The sequence below is a fragment of the Odontesthes bonariensis genome, chromosome 13, assembly GCF_027942865.1.
Source record: "Odontesthes bonariensis isolate fOdoBon6 chromosome 13, fOdoBon6.hap1, whole genome shotgun sequence".
Classification (NCBI taxonomy): Eukaryota; Metazoa; Chordata; class Actinopteri; order Atheriniformes; family Atherinopsidae; genus Odontesthes; species Odontesthes bonariensis.
This window is the reverse complement of record NC_134518.1, coordinates 1,479,415-1,501,995: the sequence shown is the minus strand read 5'-3', so window position 1 is coordinate 1,501,995 and position 22,581 is coordinate 1,479,415. Positions and strand designations below refer to the sequence as shown.

Below are 22,581 nucleotides of genomic sequence, written 5' to 3'. Positions count from 1 at the left end.
TTTCTCTTTCTTCCCCTCTTATATCTTACGCCCCCACTTTCTGTTGTTCAGTGAGAGAACTGAGCTCTAACTTCTCCTGCCAGGACTTTAAATCTGGGCTGGAATGGTGTCAGGGCCATTCGCATACACATGTGAAGGAGCTCATTGGTGAGCCTGGAACGATATTTAGTTTTAATTATGTTAATAGTCGAAAAAGCTGCCTCACAGCTCTATGTGGACCCAAACATGGTCAAGATGAACAGGGCTACTTTCCTCAAACCTGGAAAAGCTGTCTCAGAGACTATTTGGAGCCAGAAAGTGGCAGGGTCAGTTCTGCTAAACTGCTCTTTCAGGGCCATATCTGCTTGCAGATCAGTCAATTGCAGCTAGAGGGGCCCAGCACTTACCCACCTGAAGTGCTGTGTGACTTCTTTTGAGAACCCCCTGACATCTGTGATGAGAAATGGGTTCTGAATGAACATGGTGAGCTGCTGTCCAAAGCTAAAGCTGTCAAAACGTTTGCTGAAATTTACAATTAGCTTCTCAACAAAGTCAACAAAATGAGACACATCTCTCTGTCCCCGAACCTGTCCCTAAACTACTGGGAAGTGTGCACAGTCTCCCTGCAGGTCTTCCTTGAACACCTCAAGTTTCCTCTGAAAGGAGCGGACAGCTGTCATCAGTTCACAAACTGAATTGTCCTTGCCCTGTAGCTTCAGATTCAGTTCATTCAGATGTGATGTGATATCAACCAAAAAGGCCACATTATCCGTCTTTTTTTCATCTTTTAAAAAGAGAGAAAACTGTGTTGCCTTCTGACTTCTCAGCTCTGCTAAGGAAGTTGCTACTTTCCTTCTGATGGACCAAAAGCACTCCAACACCCTGCCTTTGCTGAGCCATCTCACATTGTTGTGAAGTAAAAGATCATCAGCGTTTGCCTCAACTTCTCTCAGGAATTCCTGAGATGCCCCGAGAAAATTTATCATTTTCATCACTGTGTTCATCACCTCATTGTGCTCATCAGACAGGGTGGAGCACAGGACAGATTGGTGAATTATGCAGTGATAAGAGATGAGGTCGGGATTGTCCTCTTTCATCCTTGCTACTGCTCCTTTCTCTTTTTCTATCATGGAAGGGGCTCCATCTGTGGTTATGGAAACTACTTGTTTTGGCTCTATTCCTCGCTTTGTTAACATCTCCTTAATTGCAATGTAGATGTCCTCTCTGTATAATAACCACACGGGACACCACTGTTGTCTTTCGAGTTGTAACTCCATTTACTGTAAACTTCACGACAGTATACATGAACTGCATTCTGGGAGCTAAGCATCCTACTACTACTACACTCTCCTCTAGTGCTTGTCTGAAGGGGAGTAACCTAACAGGTCTTCATGGAACACATTGTTGTCTTTGCTGAAGAACCTTCCATAAACTCACATCAGTGGACTCATCTACAGCTAAGCCTACACATGGTGCCTTACTGGGTTAGCACATCCTGGGCTAAGATTTCTGCTTTCTTTGTAGTCGATGATGACGACATAGGTATTTGCCTAATTTTGTCACAGAGCTCTTCTTTTTGTTTTCCCTCAAGTAAGGTCTCTGCTACTGCACTCATGCACTCCTTGACAACCCCTCCATCAGTAAATGGCTTTTTGTGTTGACCCAAAATCCAAGCAACTCTGAGGGAACATTCATTAGCATGTTGTTGGGCAGTGAATGAATGGGTCAGGATCCTGGTTGATTGCTCATATTGGGATCTGAGAATGCTTATTTTCTGTGACCTCAGTTCAGACTTGAGTGGATGTCTGATGGAAAACTTTGTGTTTTGTCTCATAGTGGCGTTTCACATTGGCACTTTTAATGAGCGCCACACTCTCTGAACATATGAGACACACTGGTTTTGTGCTCCCAGTAGGGGGAATGAACATGAATGAATCTGTCCATTCCGGGTTGAAAGCTCGATTTTCACTATCCACTTTTCTCTTCTTGGAGAGTGCCATAACTTTTCTGCGTCTCCCGTTCACTCGTCTATCTTTTCCTCTCCTGCTCACTCGTCTCTCCTTGTCTCTCGCTCACTCGTCTCTGTGTTCTGTCCCTGTCTCCTGCTCACTCGTCTCTCCCTATCTCCTGCTCACTCGTCTCTCCTTGTCTCTCGCTCACTCGTCTTTGTCTTCTGTCCCTGTCTCCCCCTCACTCATCTCTCCTTGTCTCCCGTTCACTCGTCTCTCCGTCTTTTCTCCCTGTCTCCCGCTCACTCGTCTCTCCTTGTCTCTCACTCACTCATCTCTGTCTTCTGTCCCTGTCTCCAGCTTACTTGTCTCTCCGTATCATCTCCCTCTATCATCTTCCCTTTCCACCTGTCACTCGCTTCTCATCTCTGTATTCAGAGTTACACTATTGTTTATACAGATTTGATTGGCTGAACAACGTCACGTGGGGTGGCTTAACTCGCATGCAATTGGTCTGTAAGGTCCGCTAAACAAATGCAAAGTTGAAAGACGAAAGTTGTGCCGGTTAAAATAGAAGTGCCCCGTCAAAATGCAGAATCCCTCAGTAATTTATTGATTATAGGTCTGGGTCCGCATAGGACGGCGTATAGGTCCGGACCCGGACCGCGGTCCGCCTGTTAGTGACCTCTGTTCTAGGTTATACCTATCCTCAGGTGTCTGAATACAATTCAGTCATCCCATATTCCTTCTAGCCTGAGTATATGGGTCACCCCGGGGAATGTCGGTCACCCTGGTACAGGTTCAACAGGGTTTGGAGTGTTTGTGGCAGGTGAAGCAACCAACAACTTCCAGCCTCACATCTAGTTATGACACCATCTTCTCAGTCTTGTGTCAGTCAGCTACATATCTGCTCAGCTTAGGCTTAGTCTTCCTTTCTTCTGTCAAGCTGAGACTCAAGAGAGGACTGAGATGCAGAGTGAAGTGGCAGATGATGATGACTTCTGATGACCTGATCTGATGAAAAATAATGCATGCTATAAAACGTACTTAACAAGCCTAGATTCTATTAAACACTGTGAAACATTAACAGGAAACAAAAGATCAGACAAAGGGAAAAAGTAAAACTGATGAAGACCGACACCAACTGGAAGTTACCAAAATAAAACAGGAAACACAGACAGATGAGACATGACAGTCCAGACTTGAAAAAAATGCATACGCAGTGGGAGCAGTGCTGGTTCAGTCAGATCCATGATATATGATCTACTGAAAGCAGTGCTGGCTGTACAGTCTGATAGCTGCAGGAAAGAATGACCTGCAATAACTCACCTTGATACACTGGGGTCACAGGTCGCTGAAGGAGCTCTGCATCCATTATGGATGACAACTTAGCCATCATCCTCCTCACTGCTCACTCCTACTCCTACTACCATTACTTATTTTTACTGCATTTTTATTCTCTGTAATTTATTCCTGTGTATACCAGCTGCTATGCTGCAGACCACTCCATAAAAGATGACAGTTTAGTAACCACTTCTCAGTAACCGTTAACTACATTTCTCGTGATCCATGGGTTGAAAGATTATGGCACCCTTAAAATATGAGATAAAACTGCATCTCTAATTAGTTTTGTTACATTTTTGTTTATAGTAAATGGTGCTAAGTGATTCATAGAGGTCAACATAACACATACTGTATATGGTATTTGTATATATTTATTTATAAATGTATTTATTAACTCATGTCTATCGTTGGTTAAAAAACCACAGAGTTTAAAATACGATTCCCAAACTGTAATACAACTTTTGACCACTAGGGTCAGTGAGGGCTAGTGAGCAAAAAAACTGTGACACACATGACAGGAAAAATGAATCTCATGGGGACTGCAATACTATGTGTGACCATTAGGGGCGCATAAAGATACACACACACAGACTTTTGTCTTGTTAAGTGGCCCATGGGGACATCTTAGAAAACTGCAGAGGGCGTGTCCTAATGCTCTTTTGGAGCTGCTGGTGGCGTTGTGCCCGTGGGGACTTCAACTCAAGTCCCCACGGTCCAAAAAGTCCCCACGGGTTGGTGTGTATACCGGTCAAGGTCCCCACCGGAATAGTAAAACAAGTGCACACACACTGACACAAACACACGCATACCTGTACAGTCACCAGAGTGAGGTCCGAGAAAGTGTGCATAGGTAGTGAGGACCACCCTTTCTGCTACACTTAGAGAGAAGTAGTTGCAACTTTTCACAACTAGGTGGCCCCCTGATTCCATTTCCCACCTCAAATTCTTTAAAAACCAAAGGGTAAAAATCAGCTTTAAAAACCCGGTTTACTAGTCAAGTGAGGACTTTTTCATGGGCACCATATTTGATTCTTTTGCAGCCAGACTACTTAATAATATCTCGTTTTTTTGCTCAACAGTCACCCTTTGCCACACTAATATATATACATATATGGGGTTTTTTAACAGACCAATCATGTAATAAACATCATAATTATTATATTAGGTTGTGGCTTATAAACAAGGGGAATAGCTACAAAATAATGTTGATTGAAAGTTAGTCAGTCTACTGCACAAAAGCTTAATTGTGTACTTAACATGTACACAGCGCTCCATACAGCCCTTACACACCTGGATAAGAATAACACTTATGTCAAGATGCTGTTTTTGGATTTCATTCCCCATAAACTGGTACAGAAAATGCTCTGCAACTTCGGCCTGGGCAGCTCACTGTGCACTTTTGATTCTGGATTTCCTCAGCAACAGATCACAGATTGTGAGGGTGGGGAATTTTACATCACCTACCCTCATCCTCAACACAGGCATGCCCAAGGGGTGTGTCCTCAGCCCTCTCCGATACTCCATATTCACACGACTGTTCTCCCATGCACCATTGTCAAGTTCGCTGATATTGAACAACAACGAAGCAGCCTACAGAGAAGAGGTAAAGCACCTGACACATTAGTGTCTACAAAATAACCTGGACTTACGTAAATACCAGCAAAAGCAAGTGTACTTCAGAGAATCTGAGAAGCACTCTGAACCTCTTTATCCATGGGGAGGAAGTGGAGAGGGTAGAGTTCCCTGGAGTCCACATTTCAGCCAACCTCACCTGGATCACGCACATTGCCCAACAGGTGAGGAAAGCCTCACAGAGACTACATGTCCTAAGAAAGTCAAAACACGCCCATCTACCCCAACACCTGCTCATCAACTTATCAACTATAGAAAGCATCTTGACCTACTGCAGTGGTTCCCAAAGTGGGGGGCGCGGAGCCATTGCAGGGGGGGCGCAGGGCGCGGATGGTATAAATAAATGAATCAAACAGTAAATGACACTGCTAGCATAACATGGACAAGTTTTTGGCGGGGGCCGCGGGGCTCCCACGTAAACACAAAGGATGAAGCATCGCCAAATGTGCTTTCAAAGCAAGTTCCTTCCAAGGCAAAGACAAGAAAATATGATGACACATATCTTGTCTTTGGCTTCACCTGTGCAACGGTGGGTAATGAGGAGAGGCCCCAGTGTGTTGTCTGTCTTAAAGTGCTAGCTAGTGACAGCTTGAAGCCGAACAAGCTAAGACGCCACTTGGAGACAAAACATCCAGAGCACAAAGACAAGCCACTTGAGTTTTTCAGACAAAAACTCGCAAACTGCCGTGTTCAACAGTCTCTTTTTACTAAAGCTGCATCCGTGCCGGCAAATGCTCAACTCGCCTCATATAAAGTTGCATACCGAGTGGCGCAGTGTAAAAAGCCGCACACAAGAGCGGAGGAATTAATACTTCCCTGTGCTATGGACATGGTTTCAACTATGCTTGATGACACTACAGCCAGCAAACTAAGGGCTATTCCTCTGTCCAACAACACCATCGGCAGGCGTATTTATGACATGTCAAAGGACATAGAGGAGCAGCTTAATGACAAGGTGCGTGACAGCCGCTTTTCTCTTCAGATGGATGAAGCCACTGACAGTAACAAAGACTGCTTATTAATTACTTATGTCAGATTCATTGATGGAGATGACATGAGGGAGGAATTGCTTTTCTGCAAACATGTTACCGGCAGAGCCACAGCAGAAGAACTGTTTAAAATCATTGACTATTACCTGAAAGAGGCCAACCTGAAATGGGAGGACTGTGTGGGGATCTGCACAGACGGGGCGCAGGCAATGGCTGGGAAACGGGCAGGGCTGCAAGCGCTCATCAAGCGCGTGTCCCCCAATGTGCAGTGGACGCACTGCATGATACACCGCGAAGCACTGGCATCTAAACAGCTGAGTCCCGAGCTGAATGATGTAATGACCGACGTCATTGCCACCGTCAACTACATAAAAACACGACCTGTCAAAGCCCGGATTTTTTCGGCACTGTGCGAGGAAATGGGCTCCGACCACACAGCTGTTCTGTTTCACAGCGAGTCCCGATGGCTGTCACGTGGGAAGGTGCTGTCCAGGGTCTTTGAACTGCGAGATGAAATCGGCATCTTTTGCAGGAAGAGGGCAATGATCTTGCCCAGAAATTTCAGTGTAACAAGTTCCTCATGAAACTTGCATACCTCAGTGACATGTTTCTGAAACTCAATGAAGTGAATTTGCAGTTGCAAGGCACAAATACACATCTCCCACATCTAGCAGATAAAATCACATCATTCACCAGAAAACTTGAGATGTGGCTGAAGCGAGTGAAGGATGGAAATGTGGACTCATTTGAGAACCTAAAATCATTCATTGAGGACAACAAACTGCAGAACACAGTGATCCCATGCATGAAAGCACACATCTCTGCCCTTCAGAAACATTTTGAGAAATATTTCCTGATGCAGGATCCCAAAGAATATGACTGGATCTGTGACCCGTTCAGTGCGACACCACCTGCCGACTTCAGCACATCAGAGGAGGAACAGTTCATTGATGTCACCTCTGATTCAACAGTGAGGCTGCAGTTTCAGTCAAAGACACTGGCTGCATTTTGGATTGGAGTGGAGAAAGATTACCCACTGCTAGGTAAGAGAGCCCTGGCCATACTTCTTCCTTTTGCCACATCCTACCTATGTGAGATAGGTTTTTCTGCTGTGGCCTCAATTAAGACAAAATACAGATCAAAGCTGGACATTGAAAATGAACTCAGAGTGGCAATCTCAAAACTGCAACCCAGATTTGAGAAGCTCTGCAGCATGAAGCAGGCCCACACCAGTCACTGAAAATATGTGAGGATTGACGGTGTCATTTTTTGCACAACAAATCTTTAGGTTTTTGTTTTTTCCTCTCAGGGAGTTGGTCATGTTTTAAAACCCATTTTTGCGGAGAGGCAATTTTTGTAAAATGCATTGATAGCTCTGTTGAACAACAAAAATAAATGTGTTACACTGTACATAATTACACAGTTAAGGTGCTTGAAAACAGTTACAGGGCATGTAGTAGCTCCGTCACAGTTAGCGTCTCTCTCTCTCTCTGTCTCTCTCTCTCTCTCTCTCTCTCTCTCTCTCTCTCTCTGTCTGTCTCTCTCTCTCTCTCTCTGTCTCTCTCTGTCTCTTTCTCTCCTGCAGGTCCCCTCACTCATCTCATCACGAGCCGGCTGAGGGTGGAGCTTCAGTGAGCTCAGCGCTCTGCAGCTGACAGCCGGAGAGACAGAGAGAGACAGAGAGAGAGACACACAGAGAGAGAGAGAGACAGAGAGAGAGAGAGAGAGACGCTTACTGTGACGGAGCTACTACATGCCCCGTTGAAGAGTATTAGGAACGCTGCAGCCTCCCTCAAATAATGCAATAACTCTCAAAACTGCAAATAAATGAAAAATAGTGTTATCCATCACTCACAAATACATAAAAAAATATGAAAAAGGGGCCCAGGTTGAAAAAACCCGAAGTTGCCCTTTAAGCTGCTAACAGAAAGACAGCATCCAAATGTTTTAGAATGTGTTGACTAAAGAACACTAAAGTGCCAACCATCTTTACAGAGTATGAAAACAATATTCAAAATTTAAGGTTGCGCGAAGCAGACTTCCTGTTCAGCGTTACAATTCTGTTGTACACTAAGTTTTTAACATCCTTCCAGGTTCTCTTGCCCAGAACTTTCTCTTTTTTTATGCAGTTCATGCACGCTTCTTTTCCTGGTACTCTGCGCTGTTTGATAAACGCATCCAAGTGCTTGCACACTGCTGTCCTCTCAGCCTCAGACCATCCTCTCCTCGCCTTTGCTAGGGGTGACAAATGAGAGAAAACAATGCATACCTTAAATAAACAGACATCAATAAACATTTTCATCTTTACAAACATGACTTGCAGGTAGTCACAGATAGCAACCATAGTACTTATGTAGTATAAAATTTAGTATTGACCGAGTGGCTAGGCCAGGGGTGCTCAGACTTTTTCAACATGTGAGCTACTTATTGGAATGGGCGAGTGACAAAGATCTACCGGGGGTTCGGGGGTTTTTCCTCCGAGAAAATTTGAAAATACAGCTGTTAGAAATGCTATTTTAACACAATATGAGAATGTATTTGCATGAATATACATCAATAATGAAAGGTGAATCAGTGGTGAATAACAACCTCATACAGACCTTATTTACTGTAAATTACGCCTGTTTTTGATCACAAAAGGAGACCACACTGTAGCATCAAGTTTATGATTATTTAATTTTCATAAATTAACGCAATATTAATGAAGACAGTTTATGTGCCCTCTTGGTTTATCTTTCATGACCCCCCCCCCCACACACACACACACACACACGCACACACTCCCCACCCCCTAAGTTTTGATTTGACTTGTACTTGAACTTGAAATCATATGATAAATATAATTTTCATAAATTAACATAACACAAACCAGAATGAAGACTGTTATTTACATGTATGTATGTGCCCCCTTAGTTTTTCTTTCATGCCACCCCCCACCCCACACACACACCACACTCACTCCCCACCCCTCACTCCACACACACACACACACACACCCCACAGTTTGTCTTGACTGGTTGTGGTTGTACTTGAACTTGAAACTTGAACAGCAGAGGTCACAGGAAGGAACGGACTCCTGGCATGAATAGGCGCAGATGGAAGACCCAGGTCTTAGTGGCCTCAATCAGCAGCGACTCACTCAACTCCAGCACTCTGTCAAAACAAGACATAGGCAGGGGGGGGGGGGGGGGGCACAACTGTTATTCAGGCCAATCCTAGCATTTAGATGTGCAATGTATGTTGACAATTGCATGAGCCAATACTGCACAACATAACATAGTTAACAATTAATATTTTGTAATTACCTGATTTTAATTTGATGACTTGCACTGCATTGAATCAGCCAGGGATGCATAGTCCGGACGGTAGCTGCTGACAGCCAGCCTCAAGCATGCTTCCAAATGTTCATCAGTCATGGTGGAACGGTACTGGGACTTGATGATCTTCATGTGGGAGAAGGTTGACTCACACAAATAAGTGGAGCCGAATAATGCAGTCAATGAGGTGGCACATTTCCTGATGTTGGGGTACTTGATCTCTGACAATAAGTTCCAGAACTGTCCATGAGCTCTAGACTTCAGTTCAATGTCGGATTGTAGATTTAGGATCTCGTCCTCCACCCCACAAGAGTTGAGTTGAAACAATGTTGCAATTTTCGATGAGAGTGCATCAATGTCAGCATCGTCCCGAAAAGGGTACGCCATGAATTCAGCGACTGGCTCCAGCAACGTAAAGTCCTGGAAGCGTCGGTCAAACTCTGCGAGACAGATGTCAATCTGCTGCGAGTATCGTGCGCTGTCAAGCTGTGCACCGGCCTCCCCTTGCGTCTCCAGCTGGGACTTCAGGTTATGGAAGTTTGCAAAATCACGGCGCTGCATTTTTGCGGACAGATGTTTCAACTTTCGTTTGAAAGCATTGACTGAGCTGATCATATTCGTCACCGTTTTGTCTTTTCCTTGCAGCTCTAGATTAAGGTCATTCAACATGTTTGTCAGATCAGTTAAAAATGCCAAATCTAACAGCCACTGGTCGTCATTTAGTTGCGTGTATTCTGCTTGACCTGTTTCACGAAAAAACTCCTTGATCTCCGGACAGAGCTCTCGAAATCTTTGCAGGAATTTGCCTCGGCTAAGCCATCTGACGTCCGTGTGTAGCAGCAACTCTGAGTGCTCGCAGTCAGCCCTCTCCAGGTGTGCGCGGAATAGCCGTCTTTGAAGAGCTCTGGCTCGAATAGAACAGGCGATCTTCGTAGCCACATCCATGATCTCTTTCATGTTTAGCATTTTAGCGCACAAAGCTTGTTGGTGGATTAAGCAATGGTAATTCAGGAAGTCAGGAAAAGCATCGTCCTGCCTGCACTTGGCAATGAATCCATTCACACGACCAACCATGGCGGGCGCTCCATCCGTGGTGATGGACACCAATTTGTACACTGGGAGCTGAGTTTTCTCGATGAAGTTTTTGAATGCCTGGAATATGTCCTGTCCTCGCGCATGTTCCTTCATGGGAAGTACAGTCAACAGCTCCTCTTTTGCAGACATATCGCTAAGCACCAGACGAATATAAATGCAGACCTGGGCAGTGTCACTCACGTCCGTCGATTCATCCAACTGCAGTGAGAAGCACTCGCAATCTTTGATGTCCTTCCACAGCTGCTGGGTCACATCTTCAGCCATGGTTTCACACCGCCGTGTAACTGTATGTCTTGACAGCTGTAGAGCTTTGACTGAAGACATGATTTCTGCCTTATTCTTAAACTCTCCAAACAACGAGTCGGCTGCTTCAACGAACGCCTCTTTCACCATCTCTCCCTCTTGGAATGACCTTTTATTTTTCACGATGACGTGACTCACCCGGAATGATGCTTCGGTTGCAGCTTTCGCTTTTGAAGTGTGTTGCGTAAAAAGTGATTGCTGTCCTGACAGCTGGGATTTCAGTTCCCTCAACTTTCTCTTCCTCAGCTCGCTTTTCAGAGGGAAGTCTGTGTCATATTTCCCATGGTGAGTACGAAAGTGCCGTTCAACATTTCCTTTTTTTGATGTAGCAATGCTAAACTTGCAGATAAGACAAACGCACTTGGAAAATGACATGGTAAAAAAAAACTCCTCCTCCCATTCCGAATGAAAGTGGTACGTTTTTTGTTTCTTTGTTGTTCCACCTTCCCCACTCATTTTTGATCGTCATGTGTTATTCCTTTTAATAAATGAAACGAAAAAGTCTGAGGTAAAAATTTGGTAGCTCGCTTACTGTTTTGCTTTACTTCCGTGCTGCTGTTTGCGCGAGCAGTAACCTAGCAACTACGTCTAACCAATTATCTAAAATCTGATTGGCTGCTGTGCTCATCAATCAAACGACGGGATGGATGATAGGCTGACCGTCAGCCTGTCATAGTTAGCCTGACAAATTCTGGGTATCAGCAGAGACGAGAATCTTTGGTATCAGGGAAACTTTTTTTTTTTTTTTTTTTTTTTTTTTTTTTTTTGTAATGTCCGACGATCTACCAATACTGCCTTCGCGATCGACTGGTCGATCGCGATCGACGTATTGAGCACCCTTGGGCTAGGCCATGCAAGGCTAGTTCATTCGTATAGCCCGTTTTTACAAGCAGTTTGTCTCAAAGGGCTCTACACAGCATCATAACATCATCTGCCCTACATCAACTGGGAAAAACTCCCAAGAAAACCCCTTGACAGGGGAAACAATCTGTATGCTTCTCCTGCCTAGTTTTAGAACCTACTTATTATTTCCTTGGAGTTGGGCCGTTCTCTGCTCTTTCTCTCAATCACATTTGGTCCTGGTCCCTGATCTGCAACACATACAGGCATACATAAGGAGAACACACACACACTCACATTTACATACATATATATATATATATATATATATATTAAATCGAACTTAAAAATCCACAGGTTGCTGTTAACGCTAGATTTTTGGCTTGACGTGAAGACAATTCTTCACCACAATTGTATCATGTCTGGCAATAATTTGACTCCCACAAAGAAGACAATATTAATTAATTAAATACAATTAAATACAATATTTAATTAGAGAATTATTTAAAAATGTAAAAGAAGAAAAGGGATGGAGTAGTGCATTGTTAACCATCATTAATCTCACCATCTGTGTCTGACTTCTCATCCTCACTTTGTGGTTCAAGGCGGACTTGGCGCAACAGGTCCGAACGTGCATCTGTAAAGCAAGAGCAACACAAGTGCAACACCTCTTTATATATAAAGGGAGACAATGAGATCATACAACTATCTGCAGGGAGGGATGAAATTATTCATTCATGGTATTTTACAACCCATGCTTGGAGTTTTAACAAACTTACCGCTGGTTTTCACAGTCCTGGTCCGTTTACTCTTCTTCTGGGAGAGCCTCATATCTGGGCTCGATCCCCTACTCTCATCTACAACAGCAACAGACAAACATTAGTCAATCTATACAGGTCAGGTTCAGATGTCAAAGTCTCTGAGCAATACATTATTTTAACAGCTACTAAAACTAATTCAATAAAGATCCAGCTGCCTAGCTTTCACTGAGAACAGAGTCTCGGTCAGGAGTTTGAGTAGGGTATCGTTGGGATTCCGGTCCCTCATTTTGATTCCTAAATTGTTATACCAGCGTTTCAAGGTGTCGAAAATAACAATTCTGATGGAATTGAAACGTTAGAACCGGTTCCATCCGGTTCTCGATACCCAACCCTAAGTGTGAGACAGGCATTGAGCACCAGTATACTGAGGTTAGTGACACCGAGCTGCTCAAGTGTGGGTAAAGTAGATTCATCCACATTAATATCAGACTTTTTTATAACCAAAATAAAATTTCACTGGGTATCTTTAAACACTTGAGAAATACAGTCACACCATCTTGGATTTTGTTTAAATATGAAAAATAACCACATGCATTATTCACCAAGAGGTTTTTTTTTCTGAGTTTCATAATAAACATCATTAAACTCACCATCTGCATCTGACCTTCCGTCTTTGAAGTTGTCCAGGCCAGTGGTGGTCGAGATGCCAGCATCTCCAACTGAAAAACAAGTAAAAAAATAAATAAAGTGACACATTAAGCACACTCCTATCAATAACGTAAATATAATTCTGATAATCGAAATCTGTTTAATTCCTTACGTCTGTGTCCACCAACATCAAATAAAAGAAAAATACAAAGTTCTTCCGTGTCAGGGGACAGTGAGAGAGTGCTGCACGACCATTCAACACTATAACTGGGTTTCTAACAATGGAAAGCTTAATGCAAATGGGTGGAGTGCCCCTTTAAGGATGAAATTCAACAGTATATACATATATATACATACACACATATATATATATATATATATATATATATATATATATACACATATATATATATGTATATATATATGTGTGTATGTATATATATATATATATATACACATATATATATATGTGTGTATGTATATATATGTATATATATATATATATGTATATATATATATATATATATATATATATATATAAAATAATAATTCGATGCCCATCGGCGCCCTCACTTAGTGTGTTGGTTAGAAAATTATAAATATTAACAAATAAATAAACAATGACATGTTCCTAAATCGTGTGGTCACGTGACGTGTTGTTATTGGGTGCGGACCTCAGGGTCAGAGGGATCAGAGGTCAGGTCAAGTCACAGACAGGTGATGGTTTTGTTACATGAGAGATGAAAAGGCTGTCCAAGCCCTCGGGTGCGCAGAACCGAAAGAGAAAAAAAGAGGAGGAGAAGAAGAAGTCGCAATATAAAGGTAACATTATGCCATCTTTTTTTTTTAATGCCGTTTTGTGTGAAGACGTTTTATTTGTGCTAGCTCGCTCGCTATAAAACAACGCCAGAGAAGCTGAATAGCTTAACATGCTAAATAATGACACTGATAGCTACTAAGAAGGATTAATAAATCATAAGAGGGATCAAAGTAGAGGCCAAATCTCCCGTATGCGCCGCCGGTCAGCTGGGGTTGGGCCGAAAATGATCAGCTCGCTTGTGTATCTGGCTTCCTTTTTTAAAATATAATAAAACACACCTTTCTGCTGGCTGTACTCTGTGTTGTTTAATGTGAAATGCACTGCCTCTGCCCTGTTTATGTCTGATGAGAAGAATGTAAAAGTTTGTTCATTCGTTATATAATAGGACAGTTATTATCCCTGCCTGTGTGTCCGGTCTGATTTGGTATTTCATTACAGTTTCAACACGGTCATTATGTTTGGTAAAGTTGAAAATTACCATTAATATTATTAACAACTTTGTGCCCAGTGACACTGTTGCTGCTGCTTAGTTCTCCTCCTCCTACTGTACTTACGTTTGATAATGGGCTGAACTTCAGTAGCCAAGAAAATGCAAGCTGCAGCAGTTTTTGTTTTTGTATTCTTCGTCTTGTACAGTAATAAGTTTATCTACTCTATATCTGTCTAGATGCACTCAGAAAATATTTACAGATGCCCCAAACAGCTGCTGGAGAGGGGCCTTCTGATGAAACGTCCACACAAACACCACTCTCTGAAGCATGTAAGTTTAGCCAATTATATGTGGTCCCTGACACACTGCTATTTTTTTGGTATTGTTGTTACTGAATGGTAATTACAGTAATGTAGTTATTAGTCAAATAAAATAAAGTGTATTTATTAAGTGAAGTAGAATGACACAACAAACTTAATGCAGTGGTATTACAGTATGGATGAACTATATGTTTGAACACAGCTACAAGTCAGGCATCATGCAGCAGCAGCAGCACTACCACATCGACAACCACACCACCCACCTCTGAAAGTCAGCTTGAAGCAGGTGAGTTCTGTCATTGCATGTTACGGCTGCAGTCACATTACTGAACAATACTACTGTTATTCATAATTTATGCTTCAGATGTGTTTATTGTCTGATGCCCTGTAATTTGTAAATCATTGTGTGACCTTACTAATACTGAATGATTAATATCTATATTTGCATGTGTGTTTGATTTTCTTGCAGGTGAAGGAACAAGCACAGCATGCGCTGTTCAACAGCCTGAGGACACCTTGTCAACAAATTCCGAGGTACACGAGGAGTCTCTCAAGGCACCACCTTTAGACCCTGCTGACTGGCCATCCCTGTCTGATAAGGTGAGGGTGGAGTTAGTCGACAGAGGGCCATATCAGCTAACATCAGACTTTGAATTCCCGAAAAGAGAAGATGGGAGAAGTTGCCATCACCACTACTTCAATAGAAAGTTAACCAATGGAGAAAGGATCAAGAGGAATTGGATGGTATATTCCATTAAAAACAACAGTTTATACTGCTTCTGTTGCAAACTCTTCTCACAGAAAACACACAAATTAATCAGTGATGGACTAAATGACTGGAAAAATTGCAGCGACTTACTAAAAACTCATGAGAACAGTCCAGATCATTGGAAGTACATGGCCTCATGGAAAGAACTCGAAATTCGTCTCGACAAGGGCCAAACAATAGACAGAGCTGAGATGGCACTAATAGAAGCTGAAAGGAGGAGGTGGCATGAAGTCCTGACCAGGTTGGTGGCCATCATACAGTCATTGGCAGAGCGAAATATTGCTCTCAGGGGAACCACAGACAAACTTCATGAACCAAATAACGGCAACTTCTTGAAAGAAGTAGAGCTCATGGCCAAGCTTGATCCAGTATTGAAGCAGCATGTTGCTGACGTGGAAAGACGCGCGATCCATGCATCCTACTTAGGAAAAAACATTCAACTTGAACTCATTGATTGCATTGGTGGAAGGATTGTGGAGGCAATGGTCAAAGAAATTCGACAGAACAAATACTTCTCAATCATTTTGGATTGCACCCCTGATTTGAGCCATAAAGAGCAACTTTCGGTCATCATTCGACATGCTGCAGTTGAGGACACCCCACAAATAACAGAGCATTTTATGGGGTTCCTTGAGGCAGAGGAGTCCACTGGAGAAAGCCTTTCAACCCTCATTCTCAAGAGACTTGAAGAACTCAGCATCCCATTTGAAGATTGTAGAGGGCAGTCTTATGATAATGGAGCAAATATGAAAGGGAAGAGGAAAGGAGTCCAAGCCAGGCTTTATTTGTGCCATGCGGAGCACACACAGTGAATCTGGTGGTAGCTGATGCAGCAAAAAGCTCTCAAGATGCTACTTGCTACTTTGGCTACCTGCAGAAGCTGTTCACACTGTTTTCTGCCTCCACTCAGCGATGGTCCATCTTAAAAAAACATGTGACCACAACCCTGAAATCCTGGTCAGATACAAGATGGGAGAGTCGAATCGACAGTGTAGAGGCTGTGAGATACCAGGCTGCAGAAGTCAGAGATGCACTTTTAGAGGTGAGGGACAACGCCACAGACCCAACTATAAAAATCGAGGCACAATCTCTAGCTGAAGAGGTTGGATCTTACAGATTCTCAATCTGTACTGTGGTCTAGTATGACATCCTGACTAACATTCATCATGTCAGCAAATTATTGCAGTCAGTAACAATGCAAATGGATGTTGCAGTTGATCTTCTAAGGAAAACTGAAGCCTCCCTTGTAGCCTACAGAGACAGTGGATTTGCTTCTGCTCAAGTGTCTGCCAAGGAGATGTGTGAGAAGATGAATGTAGAGGCTGTCCTTAAACAGAAGGGATTACGAAAAACTAAGAGACAGTTCTCCTATGAGGTTCCTGACCAGGAAATGACAGATGCACTAAAGAAAATGGAAATTTCCTTTTTCAATGTGGTCGTGGATGTGTCCATTGTGTCACTGCAGGAAAGATTTCAGATATTGGGTGAAGTGTGGAAGAAGTTTGGTGTACTTGTCAACTTCCCTGAGCTGCCCAGTGAAGAGCTAAGAAAACAATGTGAAACACTCAGCAACACCCTAAGCTGTAGTGGGCAGTCAGAACTGGACTGGAAGGAACTGGCACAGGAGTTGCAGAGTTTCCCAGACTTGCAAAAAGGTAAAATGACAACCTTTGAAATTCTCAGCTTCCTACAGGAGAAGAAACTGAAGGAAATTTACCCTAATATGTGGGTGGCCCTGAGGATTGCTGTCACCATTCCCGTGACAGTTGCTGCTGCAGAGAGGAGCTTCTTCAAATTGAAGCTGATCAAAACATACCTGAGATCCACCATGTCTCAAGAGCGTTTAAATGGACTTGCACTGATAAGCATCAACCGCGAGGTGTCTAGGCAGGTGTCATTTGATGATACCATAGCTGCCTTTGCTGCAAGGAAGGCCATACATGTAAAATTTTAGTTGAACTGTAGTTGAAAGACACGCTGGAAAGAGTTACTTGAAAATTTGTTGTTGTTCAAATTAAACTGTTGTGATTGCTCAGTTGGCTGTTGTCAGTGAATTGTGTGTGTGTGTGTGTGTGTGTGTATGGGGGGGCGCCAGGGAGTAATCTCGCCTAGGGCACCAAATTGGGTAGAGCTGAAGTTTGCATCTCTGTTTGGGACAATGTACTGCTGTGAACAGTTCTTTTCAAAACTGACACTTGCTAATATGTTTAAACTAAACAATGTACCAGTTAATAGGCCAGTTAATCATCCAATTCCATTACAAAACAAAATCACTTACCTGGGTGTCACAATTCATACATCTATGAATAAAATTGTCCAAGACAGCTATGAGACTATGTTAAACAATGTGCAGAGAGATTTGAAAAATTGGGCTGCACTACCAGCATCATTCAGATCCAGGGTAGCAGTGGTTAAAATGAATATTCTGCCCCGTGTGAATTTTTTGAGCACAATGATCCCTCTAGCACCACCGGTAAAATACTGGAAGAAACTCGACTCACTTATCAGACAATACATCTGGAACAATAAACAACCTAGACTAAAATTTTTAACTTTGCAACGCACCACAAGTAATGGAGGAGTAGCTCTTCCCAACTTTAAAGTGTACCATCTGGCCTTTCAGTTACGTGCTCTTAAGATATGGATGGACCCCTTAGCTACTGTTCCATGGAAAGATATAGAACAACAACTTATTCATCCTGTAAGAATAGAGGACTTAGCCTTTACATGTGTTAGTCTGAAAAAATGTTCTTTAAGCTATGGCCCTATCATCACAAACACAATATCCAATCTTAGACATGCAGAGGGACTTTTGGGCTACACAAATAAATGGCATAAGCATACACCTTTATGGCACAATTCACACTTAATGTCTGGTAATAAACCCTTTACATGCAAACTGTGGAGTGAGAGGGGTGTGTATACATTGGACCATATTGTTAACGAAAAAGGTTTATTGAGCTTTGAAGAACTTAAAACCAAATTTGATATCCCTAAAACTACCTTCTACATGTATTTATGCATACGATCAGCCCTGAAAAGTCAGGATATATCATGGGGAACCTCACCTGATACACACCCCATTTGGTAATTATTTTTTTACTTTCCAGTAAAGAGAGTGGCATCTACCGTCTATAAGACAATGATGGAGGCAATTACAGGGAAACTTCCAATAATTCAAATATGGGAACGAGACTTAAACATTGAAAACGACATGATCGACTGGGAAGCAGTGTGGGAGAACATTTTTCAATGCTCTAAAAACCCAAATCACCAATATATTCACTTTAACATCTGTCATAGGACATACTGGACTCCTCAGAAAAGGTACATTACAAAAGCCATTCCAAGTCCCCATTGCACTTTCTGTAAACCAGAACAAACTGGGACGTTTCTACACATGGTCTGGGAGTGTGAAGAAGTACAGGAATTTTGGCACTAAATAGCAGAGACTATAGGTGGTTTAATAGACCGCCCAATTCCTGTTGACCCCAACATCTGGTTATTGAATGATGATTCCAAACTTCAGCTGTTTGGAAAACAGAGAAAAATCTGGCTTGCGGGGTCAACAGCGGCCAAAAAAATGATAGTGCAGAGATGGTTGCCACCACACTCACTTTCTATGCAGCAGTGGATGGCTTATTTCTTGGACATTGTCCTACTTGAGCTTTCTACAGCAAGGATAAACAAGGCAAAACGGAGAACTATTAATGCCTTCAAGTCTCTGCCACGTGAAGTTGTTTATTCGTTGTCATGGAAACCGTTGCTATGCGCCCAGAGTGGCAGGCTGGTTGACTGGCTTATCGTTCGCGAACTGACTGAGCTCAGCTCGTTTGCGAGTTGTGAACTGTGTAGTGACTAGGTATAAGTTGTGCTAGTATAACATCGGTGCCATTGGTTCCAGAACTTCCAAGCAACTTGACAAGACGAGACTAAGATGTCTTATACAGTGGCTGTATGTCGATAGCTAGCTAGACAAGCTGACAAGACAACTTGGATTCCCCATCACGGGAGATCACCCCCTGAAAACACGAACGTAAAGAATCAATCCAGCTGAACAGTTACAGTTTATTATGTCCATTAGCGAACTAATGGCTGGCTACATTAGCAAAACGACAGACGTGACCACAAGTGCTAATAACACCCCTTCAAAGACGCCCCTTCACGTTATTAGATGAAAAGGCATACACATTTGTGTGACATTCTATGCTTCCAGACAGAGGATAAAAATGTAAGGCTCACTTCACTTCACGCCGGAGTGAATGGTCGCTGTGTTGGACAGGTTCAAAAAGTCTGCTACCAGGACGCCTTTTCCCTAATCAATCGATATCAAGGAGATTCTCCTTAGTGCCTGACAAATTCGTCACGTTCCATTTCATTGCAGCAGCCAATGAGCGCAAGTGGATTCTGATTACTCCGCATGAATGTCAGACTTAAATTCTAAAGTGGTAGTCTATATATTTTTTTATTATTATTATTATTTAAATGCAAGCATGCAATCTATAGATTTCCCCATATGTCAGACTTAAATTCTAACGTAGCCTATTTTTTAAAAGATAAATAAATGGGTCACACAGCATATCTCTCACTGGCTTCAGTTTCTCTTTGGCCTCTCGTTGTTGCTTACCAAAGTCTCTTTTTTTAGACTTTTTCCCTTTTTTGGTCTTTTCCCCCCGCGACCCGACCAACGGATTCAGCGGTATAGTAAATGGATGAATGGATGGGTCTTTTCCCCACTTGTGCTGGGCTGCCCATCACCCAGCATCTCTTCCAGTTCTCTGAGGTTTGGGAAGGTGATCATTGTGTAGTCCACGGGGAGTTTTGGGAACCCAAATCTGCTGGGGCGTTTTTGATCCAGGCCAACGTGCGGATATGAGGGCTTCCTCTGGCTTGAAAAACCTGTAAAAGTAATCCTCAACCTCGCCAATTGGTTGAGCTGGAGAAAGAATCAGATGAGTCATCAAAGCGTCGACTCTATTCTCAAACAGTCTCATGACTGTGACAGGATTGCTTCTGAGGATCTCACATTTTTCATTCCAGTCGAGCTGTGAAAAGTCCACCCGTTCTCCTTGTTGGGCCTTTATTGCCTCTATAACCTCGGGCCATCTCATTTCAGCAGCTGAAAATGTGAGAAAGAAAGTGGGTTTCCCCAACTGTCTGACCATGGCATGGAGATCCTTAAGTGTTTTCTCCCAGTAAGCCAGCGTCCCTCTCAGTGGTTTCATGAAGAGTTGCGTCTCGGTTGCTGATGAGTTTTTCCACTTCGTCCTTGTCCTGAAGCATCCGGTTTGAAACGATGCGTCCATCTCTGGTAACCGGTTAACTCTCATGCATCTGTATGGACATGCTATTTGTGGCTATGCGTGTCTCTGTGGCAAACTGTGCAAAGAATAAATAACTCTGGTCAACTGCAAAGCGAGTGTCTGCAGAGAAGAGCCTCACATTAAAATACATACTGGGGGACAGTTTAACTACTCTGGCCTCACATAAGGTGTTACTCCCAGTAGGAAACTGCACAGGGAAGGCGTTGGCTTCAAGTTTTGGTGTTGAAAAGAAACCAACAGGTTTATTTCCTTGGGCAGGTGCGACGCTAAATATTCCTTCACCATAAGACAGAATTTCTTGCGCGATGTCAGAGGGCTGCATGCAGGTGTCCAGGGCCAGACCAGGACGGAAATCTTCTTTTTCTGCCTCTGTGGGTTGTGGCTGTTGATCACTTCCACCTGCAGATGGTTGTTGTGGCTCCATCTGGTCATTTTGGACGATGGATGCTGCATTCTCCTCTTCTGCATCTGGGTTTTCAGGAACCATCTCATCATCCATCAGACTTTTAAAGGTAGCATCCTCATCTATTGACACATCGTTGTATTCTGAATGTGTCTCTTTCAGTTTCAATAACCCAGCCAACACATTCTTCATGTTAACAGTGTAAAAATGTTGATACCCCTCGTATTTAATGTGTCGTTTTAGTTTAACTTGCAACAGCTGGGCCTCGTGCCTGGGTCTTGGGAGGCAGTTTACCGTTGCTTCCACCTCTGATGGAACACAAACCACAGCACCATGTACCACTCTCTGTCGTCCCTTTGGCAATGCTACTATTTTGGCAAATGGCAATATTTTAGCAATCAATTGTCTTTCTAATACATTTAATTCACTGAGTTCTGGTGGAATGGTTGCAAGTTTCAAATTATTTGCCACAGCAATGGAAGACATTTCCCCCCTCTTCAAATGAGCATTGCAGCTGTGGCAGATCCACTCCTGAATCCTCTCTGATGGAACGGTACAATTCAATTCAATTCAATTCATTTTTATTTATATAGCGCCAAATACAACAAATGTCACCTCAAGGCACTTAGATAGTAAGTCCAATTCAAGCCAATTGGAATTCAATTAATTAATAATAATCATAATTCATAAAATAATCCAATTCGTTCATATAGAGCCAATTCAAAAACAATTTCCTAGCTAAGAAAACCAACAGATTGCACTGAAAACTTTTTGTTTTTCGGTCCAATCTCCCGGCCTGAGCGGCGTGCCTGAGGCGACTCTGGAGAGAAACGACTCCCTTTTAACAGGAAGAAACCTCTGGCAGAACCAGACTCAGGAAGGGTGGCCATCCGCCTCGACCAGCTGGGGTTTGAGAAGACAGAAAAAGGGGGGGGGGGGAGGGGGCAGGGGGCCACCGCGACGGCGGCACTGTAACACCATTCAAAGGATATCTGTTGGAACAGGGAAACACGAGTTAATGACCACAATAATATCACATATACATAAAGAGAGTAAAGTGAGGAAAGGTGTGTCAGATGAGGCCCCCCAGCAGTCTAGGCCTATAGCAGCTTAACTATGGGATGTTTCAGGATCACCTGAGCCATCCCTAACTATAAGCTTTATCAAAAAGGAAAGTTTTAAGCCTGGTCTTAAAAGTGGAAAGGGTGTCTGCTTCCCGGACATTTACTGGCAGCTTATTCCACAATTGAGGGGCCTGATAACTGAAGGCTCTGCCTCCCATTCTACTTTTAGAAACTCTGGGAACCTCAAGTAAACCTGCAGTTTGGGAACGAAGTGCTCTGTTAGGAAAATATCTTACAATGAGATCTTTAAGATATGATGGAGCTCGGTCATTAAGAGCTTTATATGTGAGGAGAAGAATCTTAAATTCTATTCTGAATTTAACAGGGAGCCAATGAAGAGAAGCTAAAACTGGAGAAATATGATCTCTCCTGTTAGTTCTCGTCAAAACTCTGGCTGCAGCATTTTGGATCAACTGAAGGCTTTTCAGAGAATATGTAGGACAGCCCAATAATAAAGAATTACAGTAGTCCAATCTTGAAGTAACAAATGCATGAATTAGTTTTTCTGCATCACTCTGAGACAAGATGTTCCTG

At 42.9% G+C, this 22,581-nt stretch overlaps 1 protein-coding gene and 1 pseudogene across 1 annotated transcript; one reads left to right on the top strand and one right to left on the bottom strand.

Moving 5' to 3' along the window:
- The first annotated feature begins 5,733 nt into the window (after positions 1–5,733).
- Positions 5,734–7,528, top strand: LOC142398132 (zinc finger BED domain-containing protein 5-like; annotated as a pseudogene).
- A 1,676-nt stretch (positions 7,529–9,204) lies between these two features.
- LOC142398131 (general transcription factor II-I repeat domain-containing protein 2-like) lies at positions 9,205–10,698 on the bottom strand. Its single transcript, XM_075482111.1, has one exon. It carries the CDS (start codon positions 10,696–10,698, stop codon positions 9,205–9,207), a length of 1,494 nt encoding a protein of 497 aa, XP_075338226.1.
- Between the last annotated feature and the right edge of the window lie 11,883 nt (positions 10,699–22,581).

Bases quoted from the DNA above. Each gene is read 5' to 3' on its own strand.
- LOC142398131 (XM_075482111.1), bottom strand. From the start codon at position 10,698: ATGGTGAAAGAGGCGTTCGTTGAAGCAGCCGACTCGTTGTTTGGAGAG.